The sequence below is a fragment of the Rhincodon typus genome, chromosome 12 (genome assembly GCF_021869965.1).
Source record: "Rhincodon typus isolate 14 chromosome 12, sRhiTyp1.1, whole genome shotgun sequence".
NCBI lineage: Eukaryota > Metazoa > Chordata > Chondrichthyes > Orectolobiformes > Rhincodontidae > Rhincodon > Rhincodon typus.
In genome coordinates this window covers 43,915,328-43,936,497 of record NC_063343.1, presented here as the reverse complement: position 1 = coordinate 43,936,497, position 21,170 = coordinate 43,915,328, and the positions used below count along the sequence as shown (strand labels likewise).

The 21,170-nt window shown below is 40.1% G+C and overlaps 1 protein-coding gene across 1 annotated transcript in view; it reads left to right on the top strand.

Moving 5' to 3' along the window:
- The window catches only part of LOC109915719 (cation channel sperm-associated protein 3-like), a 23,890-nt gene extending 14,314 nt beyond the window's left edge, over positions 1 to 9,576 (top strand). Inside the window, exons 5-8 of the mRNA XM_048603981.1 lie at positions 2,025 to 2,165; positions 2,249 to 2,368; positions 3,988 to 4,145; positions 9,462 to 9,576. Coding sequence (XP_048459938.1) covers positions 2,025 to 2,165; positions 2,249 to 2,368; positions 3,988 to 4,145; positions 9,462 to 9,576 — 534 coding nt within the window. The remainder of the gene's footprint in view (positions 1 to 2,024; positions 2,166 to 2,248; positions 2,369 to 3,987; positions 4,146 to 9,461) is intronic.
- Positions 9,577 to 21,170: the final 11,594 nt, after the last annotated feature.

The window sequence follows — 21,170 nt, the reverse complement described above, 5'->3', positions numbered from 1 at the left end:
ACTCCTGAAGAAAACAGGAGAATAGCTAAAAAGTTGGAACTCGGGTTTCATTCTCGCAGTTCAAGGGCACTTAAAAACTTTAAACTGCAACTACATTTACCTCCTATCTCTATAGACACACTCCTCTTCCTCCTGTTTAAACCATTTTAAAAAAATTTGTTTCTGAGCATTTGTTTTTTTGTCTTATTTTCTTGGGTTTAATAGGTAATAACTATCAAAATACTTCACATTGGCTCACCTTGAATTTTGATCTGGTTAACTAAATTCAGTTGAGTTCTGATGAAGGGTCACTGGATCTGAAATGACCAAGATGTGAGTGGATGTCGTCCAAAGTTTCACCACTACAAGCTAGGATGCAAAAAAACACTATTCACCAAACTTCTGCCATAGCTCTGGAGCTCTGGTCTTCTCAACAGCTGAGTACTAGGCACCCATCTGGGCCTCAAGTTATTTTAATGGTCTCAATGACGCACAACTTCACTCAGACATATGGTTAATCTCTGGAAACCCGAGATCAACTCCAGTTCAGTGGTTGCCAGTCCTCTCAAATATCACCACTCCTTCCATTAATTGGACACAGCAATGTGAAGAGAAATAATACATATAGCAGCAACTTAGACCCTTCCCTCCACAGTGAGCATTCTTCAACACTATTCACCCCGTCCCAACTCGCCATATAGCTCTACAATATCCCCTCAGTATAAGAATCAAACACTTTCCACCCCAGAACATTAATGAAATCTGGATGAATGCTTTGGCAGAAAATGCTCTCATAAATAAAGCCATTGAGTGACGTTTTCCCAGCTCTGAATGACATGGGCATTGGTGAGTCAGTTGTGAAAATATGGAGAAATGAGAAAAATAAGATGAGTCAAGAAAGAAAAGTCTGATTCTGCAACCATGTTTTGAATGATGAAGTGAGAATCTCACTAGTGAGTGATGAGTTGTTTATTTGCATGCCATTGCTACCTGGTCTTGCCTCATTGATATACAGTTGCCTATACTCCCACGTGCCAGATAGAAACTGGAAAGCAAAAATTCTGGAAAGTAAGTCAGAGCAGGCTCCAGCTCACTGCTTGTTCCCCTGGGTCCTCCATCTTGAGCAGCAGTCCCCACCATCTCAAGTATGCTGCATGGGCAGCCACCCATCCCATGGATTGGACTGTTTTGTACTTTGCCCCTTCATTAAGACCCTAGGGTACATCTCATCTGGGTCTGCAGACCATCAGATTTCCTGAATTCCTCAGAGCAGCTCATTCAAGATTGCTTCACATGAACCATGCTATTCATTCATCCCATTTCCAAAATAAGTATTCTTTAAACTGTTGTGATAACCTGTCCTTTGATCTTGGCTCCTCGACATTTTTGACTGTTTGATCACCCCATAATGTTGTTTTCTCCAGCCTATGTTGTAAAACATCTTTAAAGTCTGTTTCTCAGCTGGTGCCGTTTAGAATGCTGCATATTCAGGAAGGCTGGCCTTCTCTTTCTGAAGTGTCACGTATGCATTGACCAGTTTGAGCACTTGAAATGTCAGAGTGGAAGAAGAGTTAGCTTGAATTTTGAATGAGGAGCAGAGAGAGAGAGGTGGCTGATACAAGTTGTTTATCATGTAGGTTCTGGAAGGGTAGACAGAGTTAAGAAGAAGAAAATGATGCTGTGTAAAGAAAACCTGGTGGATGTCACAGGAAGCAGATAAGACCTTGTTTATACAACCACTTGCCAATACAAGAATTTTGTTGAAATTGGGTTTATGGTGCTCCTTGTTATGCACATTTCAATATTTCCCTGAAAGTAGGCCCAGTGCTGATTTTTGGGGTCCATTACTTTAAAATCATAGATTAGTAAGACCTTCTCTCCAATGACATAACAAGGGAAAAGATATCTCAGGATTGTATGTAACTTAGAATGCAATGCTTTGTTGTTTTGTTTGTAAAAGATAAGGATACAGTGGATAGAGAAAATGATCATTTTGTTGCAATTATTTCTTTAGGGTGGTTTAAATGACTTCTTGTATTTTGCAGTTGGATGGCTGGACTGATCTTCAGGCTGAAACAGGCAGACTTGGCTTCATGTCAAGTCGAATTTTCATAATTGGTTTCATCTTAGTAGCATGTTACCTTTTCTTCAATCTCTTCATTGGAGTTATCATTATAAATATTCGGGTATGTTGATTTTATTTTTTACTACGTGCCATTGAATACTTGTTCAGTAAAACCACCCAAATAAATTATACTATTATTTATAGGAAACAACCAAAGAATTTAATAAGGGAGTCCAAACTGAACGAGAGACAATTTTGCTCCAAAAAAAGCAGGCTATATTACAGAGACAACAATCGCATATTGCAGATTTAATGGAGAAACAGGTATTGAATTCATTCTGATTCGACTGAAACTCTGTGTTATAAAACAGGTGTGACTGCCAGTTCCCAAATCTGGATGCATTACTTCTGAATGTTTATTGGAATGAATATTTGAATTGACTTGAGTGTGTATGCTTTAATATTCACATCATAAAATACAGAATTAATTTTTGTTATCCATTCAAGGAATGTGGACATCGCTGGCTGGGCCAGCATTTATCGCTGATCTTTAGTTGCCCATGGGAAGGTGGTGGTGAGCTGCCTTCTTGAACCACTGTGGGTCCATTCAGTGTAGGCAGACCCATTAGGGAGGGAGTTCCCAGGATTTTGACCTAGCGACAGTGAAGGAACTGCAATATGTTTCTAATGCTGGACGATGGGTGACTTGGAAGTGAGCTTGCAGGTATTCCTGTGTATCTGCTTCCCTTTTGCTTCTAGGTGATGGTGATCATATGTTTGGAAGGTGCTGTCTAAGAAGCCTTGGTGAATTTCTATGGTTCATCCGATAGAAGGTACAGACTGCTGCTATTGAGCATTGGTGGTGGAGGAATTGAATGTCTGTGAATGTGGTGCCAGTCAAGCAAGCTGCTTCAAATTGGCTATATTTTGTGTATGCGAAAGGAGAATGTCACAATGAGGAGTGGGACTCCTGAAATAAATTCGTATCTTCCTAACCGGAAGCCTGTTGTAACTCCCATTAGCTTTCTGGACAAGGCTAGTGAATTAACACAGTCTCTAGAATTAGCTTGGACCTTTTGGGTCTACATGGTTCAACACACCAACCGGTGTCATATGTTCAGTGAATAAACATTTTGCAACATTTCTAACATTTAGAAATGGTAGGCTGGTCTCACCAATTATCAGATGTGCATGGACATGTGGTAGGACAAATAGATAAATGGTAAAGAAGGCATATGGGATGCTTTCCTTTATTTGCAGAGATATTAAATTAAAAAAAGCAGGGATGTCATGCTAGAACTGTGTAAGACACTAATTAGGCTACAGCTGAAGAATTGTCTACACTTCTGGTCACTATTATAGGAAGAACATAACTGTTCCAGAGAGAGTACAGATGGGATTTGCAAGAATGTTGCTAGGACTTTGAAAATTACAGCAGTGAGGGAAGATTGGATAGATTAGGGTTGTTTCCTTGGAACAAAGGAGCCTGAAGGGTGACTTAATCAAGTCTACAGAATAATGAGGGGCTTGGATAAAGTGTACATTGACACCTGTTGCCGCTAGTGGAAAGGTCAGTTACTGGTGACCACAGACTTAAGGTGATTGGTAGAAGGATTAAAGGGGACATGAAGAAAACCTTTTTCATCCAGAGAGCGGTGGGTGTCTGGAATTCAGAGCCCTGTTTGCTGGTTGAGGCAAAACCCTCAACTCATTTAAAAGGAATCGGGATCTGAAGTGCTGAAGTTGCAAGACTACAGACCACGTGCTGGGTAGTGGGTTTAGAATAAGCAGCTTAGTTAATTCAGCTGGCACAGACACAATTAGCTGATGGCCATTTTTATTGCGATGGTTCTATATAATTCCAGGCAGAAGAGAAATTACTCAAAGGAGAAAAAGTAATCTGTATTTTGTAATATCTGTATTTTCTTTGCCTTTTCTTCCAGAAAACCAGCCAATTTGAAAGTTTCAGCGAAATGGTAGAAAAGTTCAAACAGACCTTGCGACATGATGATTACGTTTTGTTGGATGATTTATGCTCAAGTCTGTCATTCATAGATATTTATTTCACGAGCCTTGATGAACAGGATAATACTTTGTACAAGTGAGTAAGAGATTCCATGTAAGAGGAAGCTGGCTAACCTGCTGCATGTTATGTAAAACTTATGCAGGTTCATGCGTGTAAGAGAATGCAGGTTCATCTACCATTTACTTTCTCAGTTCACAATTCCTAGTGACCCGTTCTCAGGGTTTTGCGTCGATTATAGGAGACACATGAGAGCTATCTGCAGTTAGTCACAGATCATGTTTGCTTTCTCTGTCTTTGGTGCCCTTGGATGTTATGCTACGTTAAAAGTGCCTTAGAAATGCAAGCTGCTGTTGTTGACTGTTTGCCTGGATTTTTGCTCATTGCCTCCCTAGTACAATGAGGTTATGGACTCAGTGAGGAGTTGAACTGATGTTTTCAAGAGATAAAATTACAGGTTTGGAATGAACTAGGAATTTGGGAAACAAGTGAATTATGTAAATAAGCAATCAAATTAATGAAGCAATGGTGAAATGGTCATAGAGTCATAGAGCTGTACAGCATGGAAACAGACCCTTCAGTCCAATTAATCCATGCTGATCAGATATCCTAATCTAGTCCCATTTGCCAGCATTTGGCCCATATCCCTCTCAACCCTTCCTATTCATATACTCATCCAGATGCCTTTTAAATGTTGTAATTGTACCAGCCTCCACCACTTCCTCTGGCAGCTCATTCCATACACGCACCACCCTCTGCATGAAGAAGTTGCCCCTTAGGTCCCTTTTGAATCTTTCCCCTTTCACCTTAAACCTACATCCTCTAGTTTTGGACTCCCCTACCCCAGAGAAAAGACCTTGGCTGTTCACCCTATCCATGCGCCCATGATTTTATAAACCTCTATAAGTCACCCCTCAGCCTCCGATACTCCAGGGAACGTAGCCCCAGCCTATTCAGCCTCTTCCTTTAGCTCAAAGCCTCCAGCCCTGGCAGTATCCTTGTAACTTTTTTCTGAACTCTTTCAAGTTTCACAACATCCTTCCTATAGCAGGGAGACCAGAATTGAACACAGTATTCCAAAAGTGGCTTAGCCAATGTTCTGTACAGCTTTAACATGACATCCCAACTCCTATACTCAATGCACTGACCAATTAACAGCAAGCATACCAAACACCTCCTTCACTATCCCGTCTACCTGCGACTCCACTTTCAAGGAACTGTGAACCTGCACTCCAAGGTCTCTTTGTTCAGCAACACACCCAGAACCCTGGCATTAAGTGTTTAAGACCTGCCCTGATTTGCCTTTCCGAAATGCAGCACCTCACATTTATCTAAATTAAACACTGTCTGCCACTCCTTAGCCCATCAGCCCATCTGATTAAGGTCCCGTCGTATTCTGAGGTAACCTTTTTCACTGTCCCCTACACCACCAATTTTAATGTCATCTGCAAACTTACTAACCATACTTCCTATGTTCACATCCAATGTGTTGGATTGGGTCTGTAAATATTCGTTTAGTGATCCTTCTGTTTCTTATCAATGACAAAATAGAGTTCATAGTAAACGTTCTCAATAGTAATTGCTACATAGTGTGAAATGCAATTTGATACTTTTTTTAATGAGTGAACCATGATGCACTCAGGCTAAGATTATGTTCACCCATTAGTTGAAAAATCTGGAGAAATGGGTGATATAGTCAATCCAACATTAGTTCTCGTCTCTGGTATTTAGATTAAAAATCACCTCTTTCTTAAAGCTGTGCAGATTCAATGTGAAATCAGTTGAGATTGATGCATTCCAGTTCTGCGGCCCATGTCACAAAACTCACTCTCATTCAACACTAATTTTCATTCAGACAGTCTAGTCTGCAGGATAGTCAACCTAGAAAATGAAAGGAAAACATTCTGCTGTGGGAGGGGTGTTTTGATGAGATTGCAGCTGAAATTTGTATCAACATAGAGTAAGCGTTATTTTGTATCTTTTGTACTATACCTTACTTGGGTGTACTGGGGGCTGATGCTGCATGCCTGAAAATGAAAGTGGCCCAATCACCTGCGCCAACACTTCTCATCCCACTCAGCATAAAATATGGTCAGTAAAAGGAAAATGAGATCAATCAGAACACGCATTGACAGATTTTGTACTGATGGCAGGAAGAGACAAAAGGGCAAAGAGACCTTGAAAGAAAGAGTGGAAGAGATCTGAGAAAATGTGTGGAAGAGAACAAGAGAGAGAAGGAGTGACGGAGATTGAATATGGGGCAGTTTACCTGGGAGTCACCTATTACCCAAAAAAGCAAAAGAGATCATAGTGGCTTTAAAAACAATTTATTAAGAAACAGCAATTTAGCTTGCAACATGAGCCAGGATAAGCAGAAGACACGTATGATGAGTGAGAGCAGATTATGGTCCTGTATTGAACAAATAGACCAATGAAATGGAATGATTCTGATATCCATAGCTAGCGATGGCTGTCTCTTCTGCATTCAGTCTTTTTGAGGATTTGAAGTTGATGCCAGCATGAATCTGCCCTGGCTCCCTTTTCGTTTAACCCACATTTTCCTTCCTGAGTGCCTGTTTAAACATATCATTTGTAGCAGACTGGTGGCTCATGGCAATTATTTGCTGAATTGTTAAAATCAAGGCAAATTGTTCCTATTTCCATGGCCTTGCCCATGAAGTCATCTATCGGTTTATCTTCTGCTCAGACACCTTGTTAAACTCACTCAGACGGTTTGTTTAGACATGGGCCTATAATCCCATCAGATCAGGAATGTCTTGTACCAGGACCCATGCTAGAATCATGGTCTTCTGCAGATATAACAGGCCTAAGCTGTCCTGTGTCTGGGTTTGTGTCAGCTTGCAGGTTGCTACAGAATTTATCTTATGGGAGAAAGAGAAATTATTTCCAAAATATTCAATTAATTTCATAAGCGTTTATAAAATCATTACACAGCTATTCCTTACAATGGGGAGAGAGGAACATGTAGAGAGGGAAGGGCCTCCATAGCTGAATTTTCACATGGAAGTTCAGAGCATTGATCTACAGTCACTAGGCTGTTCTGGAAATGAGTTTGAACTCTGTATGCATTAATATTCATGTGTGGCAACACTACCACTATAAAAAAGCCTCCTTCAGGGGCATAAGTGCCATAGAGTCATACAGCACAGAAAGAGGCCCTTTGTTCTAACCAGTCCATGCGACCATAATCTCAAACTAAACTAGATCCACTTGCCTGCACTTGGCCCATATCCCTCCAAACATAGCTTATTTGTGTACTTACTTAAATGTTTTGTAAACATTTTAACTATTATCTGCATCCATGACTTCCTCTGGAAGTTCATTCCACACATGAACCACTCTCTGTGTAAAGAAAAAATTGCCCCTCATGTCTTTTTAAAATCTTTCTCCTCTTGATAACCTTAAAAATCTGTCCCCTAGTCTTGAAATCCCCCCTGCAGATAATTGTCATTTTCTTTAGAAAAACAAGACTGTGTTTCTCTGAGCACCATTTCCTCTTCTTGGAGACAGTAAGGACTGCTCAGCCCAAAGCATTGACTTTCCTGCTTCTCTGATGCTGTTTGACCTGCTGTGATTCTCCAGCCTCACTCTATAGACTCTCTTTCCTCTTCTGCCTTCCTAATGCCCTTTCCCTCCCCACCTTAGAACCCTCTCACAAGATTTGTAAGAAAGCACGGAGTCATGGGAATGTAGACCTACTTCTTGAGTGAGTGAAGTTATCCTGTATACTTAAAAATATTGGTTTGATTCCAGCTAGAGTTTTGTTTCCAATTCTGGGTAGTACAGGAAGAACACAAAGGCTTTGATGAATGTAATGATGAATGTAGTGAAGCTGTTTACTAGGATAGCTCAAGCAATTAAATTGTTACAGTTACATGCTAGACAGGAGAAACCAGGAAGGTTGCCCTTAGAGCAGAAAAATCTAAAAGCAAATTTGATGCAAAGCATTTAAAATTATGGAAGGACAACTAACGAGAGTGTTCCGATGACTGAACTGTCAATAACTAAAGGGCCCAAATTTAAGATGATTTAAGGGAAAAGGACCAGTGCCAGTGTAAGAGAAAACATTTCTTTACACAATGAGACTTTGAATTTGAAATACCGTGTCAGATAGAGTAATGGATACAGATTCAATACTCGTCTTCATAATGGAACTGGATAAATATTTTAAAGATAAAAGAATGCAGGGAAATGGAGAGACAGCAGGAGACTAATAGGAAGCAGCCAACATGGAATCAATGGGCTGAATAGTCTGTAATTATACTGTAAAATTCGATGGTTCTTCTGCCTTGTGCCTAGTCAAATGGCAGTTTGGTAGATACGTCTATTATTATGAAGGATTGTAAAAAAAAAGATACAGACTCTTAGTAAGGGTCTAGAACAAGTGGGACGTAGATATAAAATTAAACGTTGCAAATATAGGACAGGCAGTGGAAGAAACATTTTACATGGACTGCCACTTTGCTGTGGAATGCATGAGCACGGTTAATGATTAAAGGAGATACTTGTAAACATTGAACAATATGACAGGTGGAAATGGTTAAGGGATCAGGATGGGTGCATAGCTTAGGAAAAAGAAAAAAACCATGGACTGGATGTAATGAGTGGCCTGATATATCATAACTTAAATGTAAAATGAAAGTATAAATTAACTAATAGAAAAAGCAGAAAAATGTGAATGGAAATACTTAACCAATGTGGAAGAAGAATATTCAATTCATAGACAACAGACATGGGACCTGTATCTTAAGGATGTTCAAAGGGTTAGAGACTACAAATTGCAGTAATTCTGTTGAGTTTCTGATCAAAGCTATACTATCACAGAAGCAAGATATCTTCCCTCAAGAGACCATCAGAAGGTATATCCTTATTCAGATGCTTTAGATCAAGAAGGGTAATATTTATGGTAAGCTAGGAGCAAGCAATGCATTCAGCCTTTTCAGCTACATAATGTGCACCAGGAATAGTCTTTAATGGAACAAAATTAGCAGGTGGGGTGGGGAAAGGACTACAAGCCTTTTCTAACTGGTAAGAACTTCGTAGATCATAAACAGGCCCTTCGGCCCAAAAAGTCCACATCGACCCTCAGAGCATCCCACCCAGACCCATCCCCCTAGAACCCACCTAATCTACACATCCCTGAACACTATGGATAATTTAGCATAGCCAATCCACCTAGCCTGTATATCTTTGGACTGTGGGAGGAAACCGGAGCACCCGGAGGAAACCCACGCAGACACAGGGAGAACGTGCAAACTCCACACAGATAGTCACCCAAGGGTGGAATTGAACCTGGGTCCCTGGTGCTGTGAGGCAGCAGTGCTAACCACTGAGCCACCGTGATTGCTAACATTTGTTTCCTCTATATTTTAGATTACAGCAGCTTTACTTTGAAATATCGTATGTTCTGGGTAACTTATTGGAAGTTGATCGTCACCAAGAGCGTTCTGAAAAGAAGGATGGAGATGGGACAAATAATCCTAAATAAATAAAAAAAACTATATATTTTTAGAAATATTATTTTACTCTAACTGTCTATCAAAGGATATTTGGAAACTAGTTCTAAGTAGTGCTGTGCTCTGTCTTCATTTACTTCCTCTCCAGCCTTCAATACAGTGCAACCCTTCCAGAAACAAAATTAGAAATTGCTGAAAAAAATCAGCAGGTCTGGCAGTATCCGTGGAGAGAAAGTAGAGTTAATGTTTTCTCTCTGCAGATGCTGCCAGACCTGCTGAGTTTATCCAGCAATTTTTGTTTTTGTTTCCGATGTCCAGCATCTGCAGTTCTTTACTTTTCTTTTCACAGCTCTTCCAGATTATTTTGTTTATTCCAGGCAAGTGCTGTTTCGATTCTCTCCGGTACCCAGGTGATTATGCATCTTGATTTTTCTTTGTCGACACCCTTGTCAATGTTATAGATGAAATACTGGAGTTCCCAACATCAATGGAAATTTGATCTTATCATTTTGATGTGATATATTACTAGGAAATTTATACAGTAATGCATGACCAAGGATCTCTCAAATGTTTGAAGAATTGATTCTGGATGAATCAATCATATTCTCTCAATTTATCCACTGTCTTTAAGTTGTCAGACCACTTGTCTGACATTTGGTACTAGATCAACAGAAATTTCCTCCAACTGAATATGGGAAAGATTGAAGCTGTTGCCTTTGCTACACTGGAAGAAACTCTGTTCCCTAATTACCAACTTCAGTCCTCTCTCTGATAACTGTTTGAGCCCAAACCAAACTATTTAAAACCTTGGTATCATATTTGGCCTTAAGCTGAGCTTCTAACCACGTACCAATGCTATTTCTAATACTACTTATTTCCACTTCCGTAGCATCACCAATACTCCCCTGCATCCAAGCCCGTCTGCAGTTGAAACCATCATTCATGCCTTTGCTATATCTCCATATTCCAATGCAATTCCATATTCTATCTTCCATAACCACATGGTCATGAAATACTCTGCCGTCTATGTCCTAACTTTCTACAAGTACAGTTCACACATCACCCCCACTTGGCTCCTTTTCACTAACCCCTGAATTTTAATTTTTTTGTACTTGTTTTCAACTCTGTCATGGCCTTGTCCCTCCCTATGACTCCAACCTTCTAAGATACCCTGTAGTCTTTTAATTTCTGGCTCCCTTACCCTCTTAATTTTAGTCATTCCACAATTGGTGGCCATGCTTTCAGCTGTCAAGATTCTTAACTCTGGAATTCCCTCCTTAAATCTCTCTGTCTCTCCTCCTATAGGGTGGTTCATAAAACCTAACTTTTTAGTAACTTTTGGTCACTAATCCTAATGTATTAAGGTTGCATTACATGGTTCAGTATCAAATTCTTTTTGATAATGTTCCTGTGAAATTCCCCATATTATTTTACCACTGTAAAGGGGATACATTAATAAATATTGTTTTGTTGGTGGATTTGCTGAGCATATTGATGCTTTGATGTTGGTGGTAAATATTGAGGCCCAAGTTTATTCTCTTTGGTTCCTTTGGTCTCTTCTTGATCCTCCTTCAACTCCTGTGATGCTGTGGTTCCGCTCCTGACAGTACAGTTATGCATTTTGCATAATACAGATAGAATGTTACATACCTTTCCAGGGCATCCAGTAACAGCCTTTGGATCAAACCAGCAAGGGGAATTGTTGAGCAGTTAAACAATACATTCAGTATAGTGCTTAGTGCAGGCGAGTGCCATATTATATTTCTTTCGAGTTGCAGTTCTGGGATTTCACTTTAGTGTCATTCACCAGGGCTCTAAAGGATTACTGGATTCACATGATCGACATATCTAGGTTACAATGACCTTGAAACAATGGTGTAGATTGATTGCTCCTGGCAGCTTCCGGATATGTGGCATCTATCTGAATGAAGCAGTTTCAATGGTTACAAGTAACCAACTGCTGTTGTGAAAAAGTGAACTATCTAATTTCTCTCTTCAGGTGCAAGTCCACAAATCATTTCTCAGTCCTGTGGTGTCTTCATTCTTCCTCCTTTACCATGTCTCCCTCCCCAAACCTTGCTGCACTACCAACCCTGGCATCTCAGTCCCATTCTCTTACCATTCCCTGTTGTTTGCTGATCTTACACCTTTCTTCCATCTTTACATGACCATTGCTTCTTTTAGTATCTACCCATCTCTCCATTCCTACATCATTATCGCATTGAACTACTTAATCATTAGACATTTTAGATCACAATTGCAGCATTCTATATTAAATTAATAGGATGTAGGTATTTGAGCTTACAAACATTTGGATCCCAACTTCTTTGTTGCTTTAGGGACATCAGTATGCGGAAACCTGGGTCACTTAAAAGAATTCCAGATCTATTACCAGAGCGTGTCTCCTGGATCTTGACTCCCCAGCCAGAAAAATAATCTTCCCTCGATCTAGTCTGTCTCACCCTGTTAGGATTTTATACTTTTCAATCAGATCCCCTTTCATCCTTCTAGACTGTCATGAATACAGGCCCAGTCATGCCAATTTCTCTTCATTGGACAGTCCTGCCATCCCCGGTATCAGCATAGTGCAGCTACCTCTGTGCCAAGTATATCCTTTCTTTGGTAGGGAGACCAAAACTGCATGCAATTCTCCGGGTGTGATCTCACTGAGGCCCTGTACAACTGTAGGAAGTCGTCCCTATTTCCAAACTCCAATCCTCTTGCAATGGATGCTGATGTATAATTTGCCTTCCAAATTGTTTGCTGCACCTGCTTGTCAACTTTCATTGACTACAAGGACACCTTGATCCCTTTGAACATCCAATTTTCCCCATATATCACCATTTAAATAATAATCTTTCTTCCAGTTTTTCACACCAAAGTAAATAACTTCACATTTAGTCACATTATAGTGCATCTGCCATGTGTTTGCCCACTTGTTTAACTTGTCTAAATCACTTTGAAGCCTTCTTACATCATTCTCACAACTCTCAAACCCGCCCAATTTCGTGTTATCAACAAACTTGGAAATGTGGTATTTGGTTCCCTCATCCAGATCACTTACATATATCATGAATAGCTGGGTCCCAAGCACTGAACCTTGTGTACCCCATTAGTCACTGGCTGCCTCTCCAAAAAAGACCATTTGTTCAAAATTCTCTTTGCTCTCTGTGAAGCAATTCTCAATCTGTGCCAAAAGAATACTCCTTATCCCATATGCTTTAACTTGGCCCACTAACCTCTTATGAGCACCTTATCAAAGGCCTTCTGAAAATTCAAATAAATTACATCTTCTGGTTCTCTCTTATCTATTCAACAAGTTCCATCCTCAACAAACTCAAATAGATTTGTTAAGCAAAATTTGCCTTTCATAAACCCATGCTAAATGGCTTGACACAGATCAGAAATAATTAAATAATCTTGATCTCAGTAAGTAAGCCCTGGTGAAGTGTACAATCAAGGGGGTCAGTGAAATACCTGCTCCTGTAATAACCCACAACAATTAAGGCACCCAAGAAATTTAGCTTTAACAGTTTCTTTCTGTGTTATGTCGGACTGCAGTGGAAGGGAGATTGGATAAGGCCTGAAAATGGCATAGCATTTGTAATGCGTGATTGACCAACCCATCTTTGTTCCAATGCTGGAATCACACAAACTTTGTGTGGTCTGCTAATTTATATATTCACATGCCTGCATACCTGAGTAGGGGTTACACGTCAGTGAAAGGCCAGCATAAGTTCATGCTAAATGTTTGACTTGGAGCCAGCCTCTACCTCTCAAAATGGAAATGTATTTTGGCTGGAGCAGGTGCTGCAATTCAGAAACAAGTGAATTTGACCTTAAAGAGACACACTGATGACACAACGGAGCAGGGAATACACTCAAGTCTTCCAATGGAGCACTGAAGGCTTGCTACAGGTCATTGACAGGGAGGGAGGGTCCTCTATCCATAGAGAAGCCTGAGCCCTGTCTGGTCTTTCTCAAGAGAGCATGGAGGAGTTTGGCACCAGCTTGGCTCAGGATGTTGTACAGAGCTTGAATCCTATCCTTTCCAGGAACTTTGTTAAAATAGTGTCAATGAAAGACAGTATATGAGAAATCCATTTACAGTTTTGTTTGTGTTCAAGTCAATACAGTTTGGAGTTGGAGGAACACACATGCAGCATCAGAGGAACAGCAAAGTCGATGTTACAGGTTTCATACTATTGTGCAGTTTCACTTTCACTAGTTCAGAAAACTCATTGTCTAGGTTCAACATTGGTGGTGATTAAGCTTGTGGGTTTGTTAAGCGGCTTTGGATTGATACTCAGGTAGATTTTATCATTCCTTTTCATTGCCACCATATGGAAAAGATCCAATCAATTAGTGTTCCGACTGCAGTATGAACTTGCTTGTCAAGCTATTCACTTTTGAGAAACTATTGTATGCTAGGGGCAGTTTTGTTGCAATTGTGCAGGTTAGTCCATAATATTCAATGAATATGGGTTAATAGCACATTGTCATCCATATTCTAGGTTTAAGAGATTTTGAATTTAGCCCCCAGAATCTCCGTAATGTAGGTTTAATTAGTAGTGATGTTTTTCTTTTTTATCTGATGATTTTCTTCCAACCTGGGAATAGACCAACTGTAAATTGTGGATTGGAAACTAATTGTGTACAGTTGTGCACACTATATTATGGGAAAGATGTGAATGCATTGGAGATAGTGTAAAAGTGATTTACAAGAATGCTTACTGGAATGAGAAACTTTAGGTATGCGGATAGATTGAAGAAGTCGGGGACTGATCTGTTTGGGTGGAAATAAGGTGAGAGGAGATCTGATGGAGGTTTTCAAAATCATGAGCAGGCTGGATTGAGTAGATGAGGAGAAGCTGCTCTCAAAAAAGGAACAAGAATGAGACGACATAGATTTAAACTAATGTGTAAAAGAAGCCAGGGTGATGTGAGAAAAACTTTTTCATTCAGCGAGTAGTATGCAATGCACTGCTTGGAATTGTGGTGGGGGCAGATTCAATTGAGACATTGAAGACGCCATTGGATGATTATTTGCATAAAAATAGTGTCTAAGGATAAGGGAAAAAAGCAGGAGATTGGCAGTAGCGATGCTCATTTGAAGGGTTGGTGTAGCCATGATGGGCTGAATGGCTGCCTTATGCACCATAACAATTCCTTGATTCTGCCTATAAGGTTTAGATACAAACTTTAAGGTGTTAGTAGTGGCAAAGCTGCCATGTTTGCTGTTACTATTCTAACGAAACTGAGCAATTTTGAGTGTTCAGCAGATCTGCAGACAGAGAGCAAATCCAGTAATTGCTGTCAATGATTCTATATTCCTCCAAAGAGTACTCCTTTGAGGTCACCTCAGAGTGCAACCCATAGGCAGTCATGAATTGACAAAACCTGACAGTTTTTATTCTGTTTTACTGTAAAACCGTTGGGAAATGTTAAACCTTGTTGAATTACATATACTAGATTGTTTCACAGCATATTAAATTTGTAATTATTACTGAATATTTTCGCTGGCACTCAGAAGCTCAATTTATTGCTGCGTTGTTTCTGTCATACCAAGTAAAAGTCACATCTTTTGAATTTTTTTGATTTGATTATAATATTATAGCATCTATCTTAATCTGATTATGAATATTTGTTTTGCTATATGAATATTTAAGTTAGAAATGAATGATAATCAGTGCTTTTGACTTCCTACTTTGCTGTTTGTGAGATTTTAATGTGATTAGCTGTTTATCTTGCTTGCTATTGTCAGCACTGCTGGACCCTGTGGGATGTCCTTCCCTTGGTCCCAGATTTAAACAAGTGTCAGAGAATGGGAAATCTACCCCACAAACATGATTAGGATCACTCTGTAGGGAGTGACAACTTTTAAAAAGAAGTTTGAAATCCGAGAGAACGACAAGCTTTCAGGATGTAAGATATTCTGAACAAGCAAACTAAAAATTGCTTGCTAGGCTATGAATTCTCTAAGCTATAGAAAATTTATGCTTTATTAATTTCATAACAATACCAATAACACTAATCCTTATTTATACATTCGGTTGCAAGCTCTATAAATTTTTTAGGCTGAAAGTTGCAGTTTTTTAAGCTAAGTACAAGTCGTGTTGAGTTTGATGCATGAAGCTGAGAGAGTTTTAGTGCCATATCTTACCAAAGCTCTCACAGTAATTGGTGTTTCAGACGTCATGGTGAGTACATGTTGGATTGCTGCCTCATCTTACCACACACCGTTCACAGAGCAACTTGCCACTCACAGAGATCCTGGAATTGATCTGCATCCCTGGTGCTGGTGCCTATTTAAGATCATTTTGTGCACCTAAACAAGAACTAGCAGTTCAGAGTATGCACTGACATTTGCCCCAGACATGGCAGGCAGGGGGAAATCGGCACCCTGCTTTGCTGAAATGGCGCTGGCAACATCCAGCAGGAGTTCACAGGTAGGACTTCCTCTTCCCCCAAGATCAGCAATACAGGCCAGAGATACCAGACCATGCCAGCCTAGTCTGAGATTGGTACCCATATTAAAGCAAGTTGTGGTTGTCTGGGAGAATACCCAGCAATGTACAGAAAAGGTCAATGACTTTCTCCAATCCACCAGCAAAAGTGCCACCATTTTATCTCTGATACCTGACACTCATTCTGTTCTGCTACTAGACTCGCTTCCCATCAAGTCTCATGTTCTACCACACTCTATAATGCATACAACATCTTCCTCACTTGTCGTTACTCACACCAACCTGCAACACCACAAATACTGTATATCCTCTGTGTGGCCTACTCCCTTGCTCAGGACTCTTCCGAACCTGCACCAACAGTAATAATTGTGACATCCACTTTCATCTCCAATAATATTTGTCTTCTCTCTCATTCTAGGTGCAAAACAGTTCACAATAGAATGCAAAGAGTCAAGGCAGTTGGCTCGCTAACTTTCATTTGGCTCCTTAGCCCTTATGAGCAGAGATCCTCACTCTGACTACACTGAGCAAGGTCTGGACTGGTATTTGAGGTTTGCTATGCTGGGATCCCCTGAACAAAGGCTATCCCCTCAACTTGACTGAGGCCTTCTGACAAGAGTGGCAAACTTGCTAGCTTTGTGTCTGTTGTAAATGGCACTGCAGTAGAGTTGTATTATGAGCCTGGTAAATCTCTGGCTGGGAAGCTAATTTGCAAAAAGGCAAGGCAATGCAAGGTATGGATGGTATGAGCATTTAGATAGGCTCAGAGTGAGTGAGAACTATGACAGCAAGCGGAGGACAAAGATGTGCAGCCTGGTCCAGTCTGTGGGCTGTGTGCATGTCCTTAACTACAAAGTGTCCTTGTTGCAGTATCATAATTTCATTTCTGTCGCAGCCCGAGGTGCAGCATTGAAATGTAAAAATCTCCTGTCCGTGGATCAGAGATGAGCCATGAGAATTCATACAGGCTGGCACATGTCAGATACCAGAGTCTATGGACGTGGCATGCATGTGACTGTACCAATGGAGCATGCCTGAGATGTTGGTGCCCACTGTCAAATATGAAGATCCTTTGGAGCAAGTGATGAGTTGAACCCATTAAGAACTCACTCTGGCTTACATGTTGAGTTTTCTCAATGGTTAGTTTGTTTGGTAAGGTTGCAACCCATGGTGAGTTGGGTTGTTATCAAGATGTTTAACAAGCAGTAATGAGCATTAATTAGAAACTCAATGCTGAATGGTGAGAACTTTGACACTATTTAAGAAAGGTGTAAAAGATGTGGTGAAATGGCCTTGATGTACTTATGTAAGGTATGAGTTGTCTGGTTAGCATGCAAAGCAATACTTTTCACTGTGTCTCGGTACATGTGACAATAATAAATCAAATCAAATCAAATCTAAATTTGCTCCATGTGATATCAACAAATGGCAGGAGGAACCAGATACTGACCCTGACAACATCTGGCATAGATATTGATGACTTGTGCTTGAGAATGCTTAATCATCAGCAAAATGCTGGACAGATCATCAACAATGCGATCAAGCTGCACTTGCTTAGCATGATCCTGCTCACTTATACTCAGTTTATGTTCAGCCAGGGCTACTCAGTTCCTGAACTTATTACAGCCTTTGTCTAAATATGGACAAAAGAGTTGAACTCCAGAGATGAGGTGAGTATCACCACTACATATCAACAAATCCTAGCAAAACTAAAGTTAGTAGCAATCATGGAGAAAACTCTCCACTGGTTGATGTCATATCTGGCACAAAGAAAAATGAGTGTGATCATTGGAGTTTAGTCATCTCAGTCCCAGAACGTTACTGCAGGAGTTGCTCAGAATAGTGTCCTAGGCTCAATTATCTTCAGTTGTTTCATCAATGACCTTCTCTCCATCATAAGGTCAGAAGCAGAGATGTTCACTGATGCTTAGATAATATTTAGTACCACTAGGACTACCCAGATATTGAAGCAGTCCATTTTCATATGTAACAAGGGTTAGACAAAATCCAGGCTTGAGCTGACAAGTGGCAATTAACATTTAAGCTACACAAATGCTCGGAATTAACTGACAAGAGAGAATGTAATGATCTTCCCTTGACATTAAATGGCATTACTATCACTGAATTCCTCCACAATCAACAAGCTGGAGGTTACCATTGACCAGAAACTAACAGGACCAGCCATATAAATACTGTGGCTAAACAGCAAGTCAGAGGCTAGGGGTCTTGCAGCAAGTAACTCATTTCCTGTTTCTTAAATTCAGAAGTCACATGACATCTTTGTCTACCCCAATCCAACACCGGCACCTTCACATCATGTTTCTTAAATGCCTGTCACCATAGAAGGCACATTTCAGGAATGAAATGGAATACTTTCCAGTTGCCTGGATGGCTGCAGCTCCGAGATGTTCAACACCATCAAATTCCCTTGACTGGTAACTCATTCTCCACATTCAGCAATCACTCCCTTCATCATTGATGAACACAGGCAACGGTGTGTGTCATTGACAAAATGCATGGCAGCAACTCGCTCAAGCTCCTCCAATAGCACCTTCCAGGCATGTGACCCCTACTACCTAGAAAGAAATGGTAGAAAATATGTGGGAATACCACCATTTGTAAGTTCTCCTCAAGCCAAACATCATCCTGACTTGTAACTGTTCAGTGTTGCTTCACTATACTTTCTGGAATTGCTTCATAACAGCATTACCTGTGTCCATGGCTTCAGCAGGCGGGTCACTATCACCTTCTTAATGACCATTAGGGATGGTCAGTAAACACCAGCTTAGTCAGGGGTGCCTAGAATCATAGAATCGGTACAGTGAGGAAAGAGGCCAAATGACCCATTAAGTCTGCACTGACCCTCTCAAGAGTATCCCATCCAGACTTAGCACCACACCCCCCACCCCAGCCTGTTCCTGTAACCCTGCATTTACCATGGCTAATCCACCTAGCTTGCATATCTTTGGACACTACGGACAATTTAGCATGGTCAATCCACCCAACCTACACACCTTTGGACTGCAGGAGGAAACTGGAGCACCTGGTGGAAATCCATGCAGACACGGGGAGAATGCGCAAACTCCACACAGTCAAACCCGGCGCTGTGAGGTCCCTGTGCTAACCTATAAGCCACCAGGTTGCCCTACCACTGGCAAATGAATTAAAAAGAATTACTGGTTCATCGAGTCAAATTTGTCATTAAAATATTTTTGATTTCTCTTGGTCTTTCGGTTGCTGCTGGGTGTAAATCATAAACCAAGGAAAAATTTACAGTCAAAATGCTTCACACCCTCAGGATTCAATAATTCCCTTTGTTCTTGTTTAGGACTGTATATGACATGTTTTGTGGACTAGATCAAACCCCCTTCACATATATCAGGGTGACAGCCAGCCTAAACCCTAACATTTATCTTATTTAAAGGCAAGTGTAAGGTGCTATGTTCCAGATGTAAAACCAATTGAATTACTACACCTTTAAGCAAAACAGACATTTTTCTTACCTCTAGTTAAAATACAAATAGAAGAAGAATTGATATAACTTTAAATCTAGGGTGATGTGTGTATGAAATGAGCTGCCAGAGGAGGCGGTGGAGGCAGGTACAGTTGCAATATCTGAAAGGCATCTGGATGGGTCCATGAATATGAAGTGTTTAGAGGGATATGGGACAAATGCTAGCAAATAGCACTAGATCAGTTTAGGATATCTGGTCTGCGTAGATGAGTTGGACCAAAGGGTCTGTTTCCATGCTGTATAACTTTATGATTCTATTGGAAAACTTAACAGAAAAATAGATTATTTAATTACTGAACAGCAACTGTTCCTATATGGTAGCATCCAACAAACATACCCTTAGCAAAGGCACATTCAGTAAAATAGATTGTATCACATGCAGTGTTCCTCCAGGCTGGGAGGAAAGAACATCACAAGAAAATTCAGGCAGCAAGGGAGACAACTCAAGCATTTTGCTGTAGTAGAGAGAGAAGTGTGGCAGCTGCAAAACCCCAACAACTACTGTAAACTAAATTGAAACCCTGGTTCTGTGGGAGCCTGACTCCACTCACTCATGCTGCTTCTGTTGTTCCAACTTTAAAAAAACCTCCAAGGCCTCACAAACTGTTTACTTTATTAGCTTTGAATAAAAAAAGGTACAAAATACACCTCTTAAAGCCATAGTATCATCATGCGTCGCCATTAAGGTATTGATCCTTTAGCACAGTCACGTCTTTTCTCATAAATGTACCCCTCAATTTACTTACCAGTAAACACTTAGATGTCTAATGCCTAAAATCAACACAGTGTGACTGACCTTAGTTAATCACCAATTCTGCTGTTCTAAAACCAATGACCAACTGAATATATGCATAGAGTGTTTTTAACTGCCAATTGTAGAGCCCATGAGTGCTTCCATTTAAAGGACGTGGATGAAACTAAATGCAACTGAATAAGTGTGGAGGACTATGATTATATTTATATAGTAAACTAAATTAAAACCAATCCTCTCTGAAGATATGACAGTAAGTTAAAGTACATTTAAAAGAAAACTCAGAGCTCTTTTCTTTTACAAAACTTTATGTCCTCTACTTTGAATTCTATGCAATTATATTGTACCATTTAATAAGATTTTTAAAAAAAATGGAATATTTGCATAGAGCAGCAGAAAAGATTTAAGTATAGCAACACTCAAGAACTATTTTGTTAATCCAGAGGGACCAACTAAAGTTGGTAGCTGCACTTATCATGCTTTTTGTGTTGTATGTTAAGAGAAATTAATTTCAGCTGCCTAGATTTTAACTTGAACCAAAACTTGGAACTTAATTGCCACAGATCCCTAAGCCAACTCTTTTGAACATGTGCTTTTACAATTGTGCTTTTATTTCTGCAGTGTGTGTTTGGTACATTCAGTAGATTTGAATTTTATTCTATACAATAATTTGACATAGAAATCATCACATGACTGGACTTTGTATGGACTTCTTCCAGTACACCCAGGAATTGTGGTCTGATTGACACATGAATTAACAAGCTGGCATAGACAGATGGGTATTGTATCATGACATTACATAGCTAGCAGAGTTTTGGAATAGATTAACCTTAAATAGCGGATCTTTTGAAGGAGTATGGCACACGGAAAAGTGATATTTATGGCAGTATAGTA